This window comes from Equus quagga, chromosome 2 (genome assembly GCF_021613505.1).
Source record: "Equus quagga isolate Etosha38 chromosome 2, UCLA_HA_Equagga_1.0, whole genome shotgun sequence".
NCBI lineage: Eukaryota > Metazoa > Chordata > Mammalia > Perissodactyla > Equidae > Equus > Equus quagga.
Genome location: NC_060268.1, coordinates 184,479,138 through 184,491,311, shown reverse-complemented (window position 1 = coordinate 184,491,311; position 12,174 = coordinate 184,479,138). Strand labels below are relative to the sequence as shown.

Here is a 12,174-nt window from a genome sequence, read left to right as displayed (position 1 = left end):
GCAGGGTGGAGGAAGGGGGACCAGTGGGAGGAGTGGGAACGACCCCCGCCTCCTCCCCCCATTCCACGAGCTCTGTTTCTGTTGAGTGAACGAGCCTAGCCAGCCTCCCCAGGGGGCCCGCATGACTCAGCGAGGGACAGGAATGTTCTGGGGGAGGGGTCCCACATGCTGTCCAGCACCTCCCCCAGCATTCTGCCTGGAGCCAGACGCAGAGGATCCAGAGGGCCCCAAAAGGCTCCTTTTCTTCGTGGAAACGTGTCATCTCCGGCCCATCTCCGTTGCCATGGAAACCCGCGATGATGTCACACGGACGTCACGTCGTGTCAGAGGACTTGGAGCTTACGTTTGGCTCAAAGGGGACCCCAGAGGTGGAGCTACTTATCGGGAGGGGCCTCCTGCGGAAGGGTGGGGGGAGACCCCGGCTCTTGGCCCTCCAGCGGGCGAGACCACCAGCCTGAGACTGACGGTTCTGCACCCCCCCCCCCCCCCCCCCCCCCTCCCCCGCCCCTCACCTGCGCTGTCGAGCTCTCCTGTCTTCCCGCACTGGACCCCCGACCTTTTTACATTGGTATTCTGATGGCTGCCCGTCTGTCTCCGCCTCACCGAGCGCGGGCTTCGTCTGCAAGGTGGCGTGAAGAATGACTGCCCGATTGCCCGCCCGTCTGGGGCAGGCGCCGAGATGCCCGCGCATCTTCTCCAGGCTGAGCCCAGGCAGAGCCGGGCCTGGCCCACCTCAGGAAGAGCCTCAGCCTGAGGGGTGGGAGTGGGGGGTGCTTTGCTGGTCTGTAAGGGCCCGGGTCAGGTGCGCACATCCAAGGAAGGGCTCAGCTCAGGCCCCAAGAGGACCCTCCTCCAGGGAGCAGCGGGCGGCTGCTTGCTGCCTGCCGCACAGTGGCCAGCTCCACCCCATCCCACGCGCCCTACACAGCCCTGGCCTGCCTGCCCAGCGCCTTCCACTCTCTCTCCTGTGCATCCCTTGGCCGCTGGGCAGGGCTCCCGCTCTGCATCCCCACCGGCCCACCCGCACCTGGAGCCGGAAGCGGGCCTGGCCGCCGGGTGAGAGTGGTCCCTGCCAGCGGGCCCTTACAGTGGGAGGTGCTTGGGCATGGTGAGGTCACTCTAGGAGAGGAGTTTGGGGGTTCAGGAGCACAGCAGTCTTTGCCGAGGGGGGCAGGTTGCAGGCAGTGGTGCGGAGCGGCCACATTCAGAGGCCAGGGCAGAAGCACAAGACCTGGGGCTTTACTCTTCACCCCACAAGGAAGGGGTGGTCCTCACAAGGAAGCGGTGGGAGACAGCCCCACTGCCCAGCCGCAACCCCGCTGTGCTCAGCAGAACATCAGGTCGTCCTGGGGGAGGGCGTGGGGCGGCTGTGCCTCTGCTGCCAGCCTGCTGTCCTTTGGGTGTTGGTTTTGTTTTTAATCTATTTTTGTTGTGAAATATAATGAATATTCAGAAGAGAACATAAAACAAACATACAGCCTAATGATTTGTCATAAGGATTTCCAGACATCGGCCATCCCGGTGAAGACTAAAACCCCATCCCCGCCCTGAAGCTGTTCCCCTCCTCCCAGGGCAGGGCCACCCAGTCTCCCCTTGGCCTGGACCCACGGAGGGCACGCCCCTAACAGGGTGACTGGTTCCTAAACGCCGGGGCTGGTGTTTGCCTGTTCTGGAACCTTCCTTCATGCCTTGCTTCTTTCCACCAATGCTGTTTTTGTGAGATTCAGGGATGTTCCTGTTTATAGCTGGAGTCGGCTCACCTCCGTCGCTCCAGCGGACTCAGGTGTAGGAATGCCGTTTACTTGTTCGATGCTGGATGACGTGGTGGTGTGCACTTCTGCGGGAGCAGTGCTGCTGCACACGCTCGTGCACGCCCACCTTTCCACTGGGTGTCCACAGGAGCGGGGCTGGTCCCAGGCTTGCTGTCAGTAGACAGAGCAAGTCGCCCTCCCACGTGGCGTCTTTGCTCCCTGTGCTGTCCTGGTTCTGGTGGGCTTCAGAGAGTGTCCTCATGCTGGTTCTAATTTGTCTTCCTCAAGGAGGAAGGTTCCTAATGAGGGTGAGCACCTTGTCAGTATCCGTGGCCATCTGAAATCCTGTCTGTCCATTCTTCTTTTGGGTTATCTGTCTTTTTCTTTACCAACTTGAGATGTTCTTTGTGCGTTTTAGATATCTGTCGTATGCTGGCTTCCTTGGGGTGCTGTACCAAATCACCACGACTGGGGGCTTAAACCACAGGCATGTCTTCTCTCACAGCTCTGGAGGCCTGAAGTCACAAATCAGGATGTCGGAAGGACCACGCTCCCTTTGAGGCTCTGGGGGGAGGCTCTGCCTGCTTCTTCCAGCTTCTGGTGGCTCCAGGTGTCCCTTGGCTTGTGGCTACCTCACTCCAGTCTCTTCTTCCATCTTCACACGGCCTCCTTCCTGTGTGTGTCTGTGCCCAAATTTCCCCCTTCTTATAAGCACACCAGTCTTTGGATTAGTGCCCACCCTAATCCAGTACAACCCCGTCTTAACCTGATGCCAGCTGCAAAGCCCCTGTTTCCAAATCAGGTCTCGTTCACAGCTCCTGGGGGTTAGGACTTGGGCATGTCTTCTTGTCGGACTCGCAACAAGCCCCCTGTCATTTATGGGTTGCAAATGTCTTCTCCGTGTCTGGGTTTCTGTTTCCATTCTTTGAAGGCTGTGTTTTGATGAGTAGAATTTCTTAATTTTAATGTAGTCCTTTTATCAATATTTCCTTTTATGGTTAGTATTTATTTGTTATATTGAGGAGCTCTTTCCCTCCCTGACACCAGGAAAATACTCCCCCATATTATCTTCAAGATGCTTTTCTAATTTAGGATTGTCTGCCTGGAGGAGTTTCTCTGTGTGGTGTAAGGCAGGGATCCCATGTGGACATCTGTTTATTGAAAGCTGGCCATCCCCAACTTTGCAGCATCATCTCTGTCATAAACCCGTGGTCCATGTGTGTAGGGTATTTCACGTGGGTCTTTGTCTACCACACATCAATGCCACGTGACTTAGTTTCTGCTGCTGTGTAACAAGCTGGACAGCTTTGTTCTTTCTCAAGATGTCACGTGTGTTCGTGCCTCCCCACCTTCCGTATAACTTACAGTGCTGGTCAAGTTCACACGAAAAAATCCTGTTAGAACTTTGATTGGGATTTCGTGATTCTACAGATATATTTTAGGAGGAAGTGCTATTTTAAACATGGAACCTTCCAGAATCCATGGCTGTATCCTTCCCCATCTAGGGGAAGTTCAGGTCCCCATTAAGGAGTTTAGGTCTTTGGTCTCGGTCAGTAAGGTTTTAACTGAGGTTTTTCACGTGGAGGTCCTTCTCCTCTTGTTGGAACTATTCTTGAGCATTTGATACTGTTTAAATGGAATCTTTCAAAAAATTATTTTCTAATTTTTTGTCACTAATAGAAATATAATTGATTTCTGATACCATAAACCCATCAACCTTGCTGAACTCACTTTTCAAGTTGCAGAACTCATCTGTAGGTTCTTTTGGATTTTCCATACACAAAAGATGTTTTCTCTGTGAGTAAGGAGAATATTACCCTCCCTCTCCAGGCCCTGTGGCTCTCATTTCTTTTTCCTGCCCTGCAGCGTGGCTGGGACCTCTCGCACCGTGACTTATGGACCTGATTGTAAAGGGCCTCTTTGTCCTCTTCCTGATCTTACTTTCACTGTTCACGCTCAGTAAGTTTTGCTGTAGGGATTTTTGTGGATACCTTTTATCAGATTACAGAATTTCTTTCTGCCCTTAGCATGCTAATAGATTTTTTTGAATAGTAAACAAATGTTGAATCTTATTAAGTACCTTTTGAGCTGCTGTTGAAATTGATCGGTGCTTTTTCTCCTTTATTCTGTTCACATGGTGAAAATACTGATTGTTTTTCAGATGGTAAACTAAGCTTCATTTCCAGAATACACCCAACCTGCCCGTCGTACCATGTAACTTCTTTGTGTCTTGCTGGATTCCACCTGCTTGTGCTGCATTTGGGGCCTGTGCCTGGATGCTTGAGGGTGGGGTGGCCTGCACCGTCCCCTCTCACAGTGTCCATGCCAGGTTTGAGATCAAGGTTGTGTTGGCCTCATGAGCCAGGGCATGCTCCCTTATTCTTTTGTCAGAAGAGTTTTGTGTGGAATTTGCATTATTTCCTCCTTGGCGATCATCAGTGGAATTCTGTGGTGATGGCACCTGGGCCTGGAGCCCTTTGCCGGAAGAGTCGTTGTGCTCCTGACACAGGACTTTTCTTTCTTCTTTGGCTCAAGTGAGGATGTTTGGTTTCCTCCTTCTTGCGTTTGGAAGTCATTTGCTGCATTCCTTTTCCCTTAGCAGTCAGGCTAGAGGTGAAATCGCCTTCACCTTCCAGGTGTTGGGGGAAACCTCGTCCTCCTCCAGGCCTTGGGGCCCCTCCGCATCCTCCGTGTCCTCCCCCTCCATGTCCTCCCAGCTCTGGCTCTGGTCGGGCATCCAGCTCTCCAGATGGTCTAGCCCCGTGTACACCATTCCTGCTGTCCTGTTTGGATCCATTCACCGACAGCCTCTTTCTGTAGCTCTGTGATGTCCTGCGTCTCCACTGGGGTTTCCATGTAAAACCCAGATGAATTTCAGATGGACAATGAATGAATTTTTAGTTTAAGTATGTCTTATACTGCATATTACATGGTACGTACTTATACTAAAAGAAAAAGTATTCGTTGCTTCTCTGATTCAGAGTTCACTGAGTGTCGTCTATTTCCATCTGCTAAATCTGGCCACCCTACTCTCCAGCCCTCTATCTGGGATCATTTCCTGTTGACTGGACCAGTTGCCCTTGTAACATCGTCTAGAGCAGGTCAACCGGTGGAAGATTCTGCCAGAGTTGTGTGTCTGGGTCGTCACTGGTCAGAGGCGCCATCCCCTGTGTGGCTGTGGGGCCAAGAGGGAGCCCAGGAGCAGGAAGGGACTAGAAACCTGTGACTGGACTCACCTAGTCTGCCCTGGGAAGGTTGGCCTGGTCACCCATGGCCTATCCTGGCTCTGGGTGATGAGCATCGGGTCCACCCCAGGACCCTCTCACTCCAGAGCCAGCCGGCATGGACGTCTGCTGGGTGGCCAGTGGGCAGTGACCCTGTGTCTGCCTCTGGACAGGACGAGGACCCGCATCCACCATGGTGAAGCTGGGCTGCAGCTTCTCCGGGAAGCCGGGCAAAGACCCCGGGGACCAGGATGGGGCTACCACGGACAGCGTCCCCCTGATCAGCCCCCTGGACGTCAGCCAGCTCCAGCCACCATTCCCTGACCAGGTGAGGAGCCTGGGCCAGCATGAGGGGCCCTTCTCTGCCTGCCCTGGGAACAGAGGGGTGTGGGGGAGGGTTACTCGGACGTGGCCTCCTCCAAGGTGCAGGAGGGCAGGTGGAGGAAGGACTGGGCCAGCCGGAGGCCCAGTCAGCCACAAGCAATCCCCGTGCCCTGGGCAGCTCCCTCCTCATCTGTAAACCAGGGTGAACTGGCAACCTTGACAATTCACATGCTGTCTTGCAGACAGCACCCAGCCCATGGAGCTGCCCAGCAGAGACCCAGCAAGCAAAACTGCCCACCCTCCCGGCAGGGTCGCCGTCTTGGGTCAGGGCCTGAGGGGCCCTGGGGCAGGTGATCGATGGACAGGGAGCTTTCAGCAGGAGCCTGTGAGAGCAGAGCTCAGCTCCAGCCCTGCTGACCCCCCGGGAGCTCTGGAGTGTGAAGAGCACCAAGCATTGTCCCCGTGGAGGGGAGGGGTGGCCACCTGTCCCACGTGAGTCAGCCACTCACTGGGGACCAACTGTGGGGCCAGGGTGCCTCCCAGGTACTGCCAGTTGTGCCGCTCCTGTTGGCAGAGGATCTGGGTAGGCTTCGCTGCATGTACTACAGTTCTGGACCCGATTCTCAGGGGAAGAATTGATTCCATTTTTGGGAAGGCTCAGCCCTTGCCCATCAGGAGCACAGAGCACAGGACTGCACCTGCCTATGCCCCCTGTGGTAGGGCCTCAAGACTCTGGGATCAGAGGAGAAGTCAGGGCAGCTATGGAGCCACTGAAGGGTAAGCTCCTGGCAGGGAGAGCTGGCACCCTCAAGAGTTAAAGTCAGCCATGAGACTGAGGGACTCCATCCATTGCCTGGCCAGGCCCCAGGGCTGCCATGGGCTCAGCAGAATCTCAGCGTCCACCTTCCCTCACCTTCAGCTTGTAGCAGTTGGAGCCCGGCCACTAGACAGTCCTGGCACATGGTCAGCACCCACACCACTGCAGGGCAGCTGACCCCTGGCCCCTCCCCTCCCAGCCCTCCCAGCCCAAGGTCCTCCCGGCTCATCTCTTTCCTCAGGTGGTCATCAAGACGCAGACCGAATACCAGCTGTCCTCCCCGGACCAGCCGAAGAAGTTCCCCGACCTGGAGGCCCAGAAGCTGACCTGCAGCCACCCGGAGGAGGGGCGCAGGGTAACAGACTCTCCCGGTCCCGGGCCACCTCCATCCGCCCCTCGGGGAGTCAGGGCAGAGTAGGGGGACAGGTGGCACAGGCCGTGGGCACCCAGGCTCAGGGCCACGGGCGGGACCCTGGCTCAGGCTCCTGCTCCCAGGAGACCTGGACAGGGAGTCACCCATCCAGAGGTCCAGGGAGGGGTCTGGGTGGCTCCAGGGACTTGGGGCCGGCCAGCCCCAGGCCAGGTGCCAGCCTTCAGCGACGGCCGTGCCCCCCCGCCTTCCTCCCCTGTGATGTGGGGCGAGAGCGGGAAGTGTGCAGAGGGCTCCAGCGATGGCTGCTCTGGCCGGGCAGGACCTCACGCTCTGTGCAGTCTTCCCCATGGTCACAGTCTTGTGATGCGTGGGCTTTCTAGGTACTGTGGAAAGGTACTTTTCCTGCAGTATATCTGGCAAATGTTTGCTCCCATCTTTTTTTTAGCTCTTAACTTCACTAATGATGGCTTTTATCATTTTTAGTGTACTATGTCTGAAGCCTTTCATTTTTCAGCATAAAATCTGTCCCTTTGCCCGTGGTTTCTGAGATGGAAGGGCGCCCCCGACAGAAGCCTGGGAGCTGAGGGCTGCCCAGCGTCCGCCCCCAGCTTCCCCCTTGGCCCAGCTCGGCGCCCAGCCCCTGCAGCAGCCTCCCCTCACTGCGCCCTGTGCTCCTCTCCCTTCCTCGGCCCGCAGCTGCCCACGGCGCGGATGATCGCCTTTGCCATGGCGCTCCTGGGCTGCGTCCTGATCATGTACAAGGCCATCTGGTACGACCAGTTCACCTGCCCCGACGGCTTCCTGCTTCGGGTAAGGCTGCACAGGCCTGGGCACCGGGTGGGGAAGGCCTCCGGCCAGAGCGCCAGGGAGGGTCCCGCGGGGTCTCCCTGTGGAAGAATGGGGGCGCCGCGCCTCCTTTCCCTATCCAGCGGCACCTCCAGAGGCCCCCAGGATGTTTCCCGCTCCTGTGGTGACTTGAAATCTCTGGAGAATAAACGTATTTAGGGACTTTGTCTACAATACTATTGAACTGTTCAAAAGCAGAAAGGACAGGAAGCCCCAGAAGTGACCGCCCTCCCCGCGTGTGGCACACGAACGTGGCTCCCGCGTCGTGGCCGATGCCATTCAGAACTCACGCCTTTCGCACATCTGAGCGCAGAGGCAGCCCCAGCCTCTCCCGGCCCGAGCTCCTCCGGCCCCTTCACCCGCCGCGCGCCCCCTTCCCGTCCCAACCTCTGCGCCCCTCCCACCTCCTCGCGTCCCCGCCCCGGCCCTGACCCGCCCCCCTCCAGCAGCACAAGATCTGCACCCCGCTGACCCTGGAGATGTACTACACTGAGATGGACCCCGAGCGCCACCGCAGCATCCTGGCGGCCATCGGGGCCTACCCACTGAGCCGCAAGCACGGCACCGAGCCGCCCTCGGCCTGGGCGGGGAGCTACCGCGCCGGCAAGGAGGCGCCCAAGGCGCCCACCCAGGCGGGCGCGGCGGCAGCCACTCAGCCCCCCGGGAAGCCCTCGGCGCCGGGAGAGGAGGCGGCGCAGAAGGCGGCGGGCAGCGCGCCGCCCCCGGCACCCCAGTGACGGGCTCCGCGCCCGAAGCCCGGGTAGGTGCGTCCCCGGGCCCAGCCCCTGCCGATGCCTCCGAACCGGGGTCCCTTCTCCCTGCTCGGTCCTGGGGGCGCCGGCCCTGCAGGCCAGAGCCTTACTCGGGGGCGGGGTCCCTCCGCGCCGCCCCCGGACAGCGTCTGAGCGCTTGAGGGGCTTGGGCGGGGGCAAGGGGCGGGGCCTGGGGACGGGGACGGGGCGTGTGACGGGCAGGGGAGGAGGGCGGGCTCAGCCTCCCTGTCTTCCCGCGCGGGGGGGCGGTGGGTGTCGCGTGTTGGCCCGCTTTCACCCCGGCCTCTGTCTCCGCAGCGCCCCGCCGGCCCCCGATACCGCCTCGCCGCCCCCGCTGTGGCCGCGCCCCTGCTCTCGGCTCCCTGCTGACGTCCCCCTCGTGAGCCTCGCTCTGTCGCTTTTCTCTAAGTAAAGATTCACATCCACGGGTATCCAGTGTCCTGAGCATCCTTGGTCCCGCCGGCCTTTTTCCTGCACCGCCCCCCACGTGGGTGAGCGCCCGCATGGCGCCCCGCCCAGAGGGACCCATGAAGGAGCCGGGGAGGCAGCAGCGGCCGCAGAGGGACAGTGGGTGGGCCCTGGGAGTCCGGAGCCACCGTGTAGGGCAGCCTGAGGGCCAGAGCCCCGCTCGCACAGGGTCTTGTCTGGTCCATTGCTTGGCTGGAATACGTTCATCCCCACCCAAGGGGGCCCCCGGGTCTTGGGGTCCATCCCTGATCTCTGCCCAGCCCCACCCCAGCGTGTCCACCCCGTCTCCCAGGCTGGGCCTGCCTCCTGGGTCCAACTGGAGTATCTGACCGTCCTGGCTCCAGGCGGTACCCCATACGGCTCCTGCCCCCAGCAGCGGTGCCCAAGGACATGAGTGATTGAGTGAAGAAAGGAGCGAACCCGTTGATCCGAGGGACACTTGGGGCCTCTGGGGAGGGAGTGTAGGCCCCACGCTCCAGGAGCACCCTGCCTCCTGTTTCCCCAGGTCTGGGGGCCCATGGACACCCGGAGCTGACCAGAGTCTCCTCATCCCCTGGGGCAGCTCCCACATGGTGGCTCACCTCAGGCAACGCAGGCCACCCCACCCCACCTCCCCTTCCCTCTCCCCTCCCCCTTCCTCTCCCCCTCTCCTTCCGATTTGGGTGGGCCCCATGTCTGCTCCCACCTGGTGAGCCATCCCTGCCCTCACCTGCCTACCCCCACCCCGGCACCTGTGCTCCTCCGATGGCTTTGATCCCAGTCAGAAACCCTGCCTAGTGGGAGGGGAGCTCAGGCCTTGGCACTAAGGGCTGGCTTTGAGGGTGGTGGTGACAGAGCCTACAGAACTCATGAGGCCAGGGAACACAGCTTCAGGCAGGACAGGCCTCTGTTTCCTGTGCTGCTCCATGGAGGGTGACCGTGCCCGACAGTGCAGGTGCCTGCCACACATGGGTCAGAGTCCCTGGGGAGGCCCCCTGGCCCCAGTGCAGAACCCCCTGACTTGGACGAGAGCCCAAAGCGTCTCCATGACATCAGGGCCCCCTCCAGGGCCAGCGTCAGCCACTACGACCTGCAGAGGGTGGTGGGGCCCAGTGGTTCCCAGGGACCTGCTGGGGGACATGCGGCTGGTACTCAGACCCAGGGCAGGACCCACACCATCCAGCCTCCAGGCCTGGGTGGCAAGGTAGGGGGTCTGGACAGCTTTGGAATAGCCGGTCTTGCCCAGAAAGTGAGTGAGATGGGTGTGCGAGGGAAGCTGTGAGCACACTGGAGGTGAGGTGGACAAGGGGGTGGGAGCAAAGGTGGGGGTCGAGGGGGAGGGTGGGGGAGGGGTCAGGGAAGGCTTGGCTGTGCACACTGCCCTTCATCACTTGGCTCCTGTCTGTCCATCCATCCATCCCTCCCTCAACTTACCACTCAATATCTATCATCTATTTCTCTGTTTACTTATCTATCATTATCTGTCCATCTGTCTGTCTACAGAGCACATCATGTCTCCAGCCATCATCGGTATAAAGTGTTTTCTGAGCCCTTGAGAGGAAGGTGCCTCGTCCCCCTTAGATACCTCAGTGTGGATTCCCAAGATCAAGGGTGTTTTCTTACATCACTTCCATGCAGGGGTCAAAATCAGGAATTTAACTTTGAGACAATACTATTTTGTAATCTTCAGACCTTATTAATATTTGGCTAGATGTCTCACTAACGTCCTTTTGAGCAAAGTGAAAACTCTGGCCCAGGGCCCCATGTCGCCTTCTCTCTTGACCCTCCTTCTGCCTGGGGCAGCTCAGTCTGTTTGTCACGACCAAGGCGGTTTTGAAGCACACAGGCCAGGATTTGTGTAGCCTGGCCTCATCTTGGACCCCCGCGATGTGTTTTCGTAATCAGCTGGAGAGATGCGTCAGGATCCACGTCCCCAGAAGTGATGCTGTGTCCTCCTCAGTGTCACAGGAGGGGCCCATGAGGTCTGCTTGTGCATTCCTGGTGACATTAACTTGGATGGCTTGGCTAAGGTGGCTTCTGACAGGGTTTTTTTCCTGTAAAGTTACCATGCTTCCCTTTTTGTGGGAAGATACTTTGAGATTATCTGACTATCTCATTCCTCACCAAACGCCCCCACCCAGTTGCAGCGTCCATTGGCGGTTCTTGTCCGAATCAATAATACTGTCTTTTCCAAGTGGTGATTTTCTAAATTCATCATTTCTCCTACACTTACTAGTCGATGTTGTATTAGTAGATTGTAACAAAAGCTTTCCCTTCTCACTCTTTATTTATTGAGTCATTTATTTCTATCAGTGTGACCCATGGATTCCTGTTTTATTCAGTGGGTTACAATCTGTTACTGTCATTATTTATTTTTATGTTCACGTTGTTCCATATTTGGCTGGTGGGAGTCGTCCTTTTGACATGTCCGCCTCATTCTCTGAGCACAAAGATGCTCCAAGGCTCATCTTGCCCTGCCGGGATCTGCTGCTGGCTAGGCCCTCCCAGTGGATTGGGGTTGGGGGTGGGATATATATACAGGTACACCTCCTCTCTGTGAGTGTGTATGCGTGTGCATGAGTAAATACATACACACGTAGACACAACCCACATAAATGTATACACTAGATCCACAGGCCGTGTGCACTCCGAGTATGCGTATACAGTGCACATGAACCGCCGTGAGTTCACAGCGATGCTTCCAGTTTCAACCCCAAACTGCAGGGTTTCTTCTCGTCTTCCCCCTTCCCATATGGATACCTCCCTTCTCCAACAGGGAGGAACCTGGTTCCTATTATCCTCGACATATTTATTTGCTGAGTCTTAGAAGACTCTGAAATTCGTCCCGGAACTGGGGACCCGCACCACGAGAACCAGCCTACACGCTGGAGTTCGGTGTTTGTGTGGAGTTCTTCTTGTCTTTGATCTGAGGAGACAGAGTCAAAATGCTACGTGCACAAGTGGTGTGGGCTCTCTCTTCACGTCAGCGTGGTTGCTTCATTCCTTTGAAATATATGGAGTCGCTTATTATTGCTTGCACTCCATCTTAGGGTCCTCCCCCAACTTCTGTTGATTCTAGTCTATCATTTTTTAGTATGTAAAAACATTGACACATTGTGCCAAAAGGCAAATCATACAGGTGTGCCCGGGAGGTCAGTTCCCCTCCCCCCGCAACCCCTGAAGGAAATCAATCTTATTGGTTTCCAGGCCAGCCTTCCAGGGTATCTTTTTGCAAAGATAAGCAGATGTATGTGCATTTTCTTATTTCTTCTGCTTTACATTTTCCACCCGAAGGGAGTTTTTTCACACCAACGACAACCAATTCTCCAACACCAGCTGGGTGTCCTACAATTCAGTCCTATCTGACACCCACTGCCCAGAGTTGGCGCAGACCCCACAGGTTAAGGGCTCAGTCCCACGAGACTACCCCCACCTCAGACACCCTCACAAGGATCCGGGCCCCAGGCCATCCGCAGGGCAAGGTATGGGGGTGGGGGCTGGGGGCCTCCACGGCCTCTCCTGGCCCCATCCTCCCAGCTCCTGATGTGTTCACCAACCTACGAGCTGGTTCGCCAGACCGCCTCCCTCAGGAGTTTCTGTAACCCAGTGTGCAGCCCCT

At 57.4% G+C, this 12,174-nt stretch overlaps 1 protein-coding gene across 2 annotated transcripts; it reads left to right on the top strand.

Annotated features, from left to right (window-relative positions):
* Window positions 1–5,168: 5,168 nt before the first annotated feature.
* CALY (calcyon neuron specific vesicular protein) lies at window positions 5,169–8,524 on the top strand. 2 transcript variants are annotated; one of them, XM_046652063.1, is made up of 5 exons: window positions 5,169–5,303; window positions 6,358–6,471; window positions 7,186–7,299; window positions 7,785–8,099; window positions 8,406–8,524. In XM_046652063.1, the coding sequence occupies exons 1-4, from the start codon at window positions 5,169–5,171 to the stop codon at window positions 8,070–8,072; spliced, it is 651 nt and encodes a 216-aa protein (XP_046508019.1). In that variant the 3' UTR covers window positions 8,073–8,099; window positions 8,406–8,524. The 2 variants fall into 2 exon arrangements, with proteins under 2 accessions (XP_046508019.1, XP_046508018.1); XM_046652062.1 differs by having other exon boundaries at window positions 7,785–8,095; window positions 8,406–8,521.
* The last annotated feature ends 3,650 nt before the right edge of the window (window positions 8,525–12,174 follow it).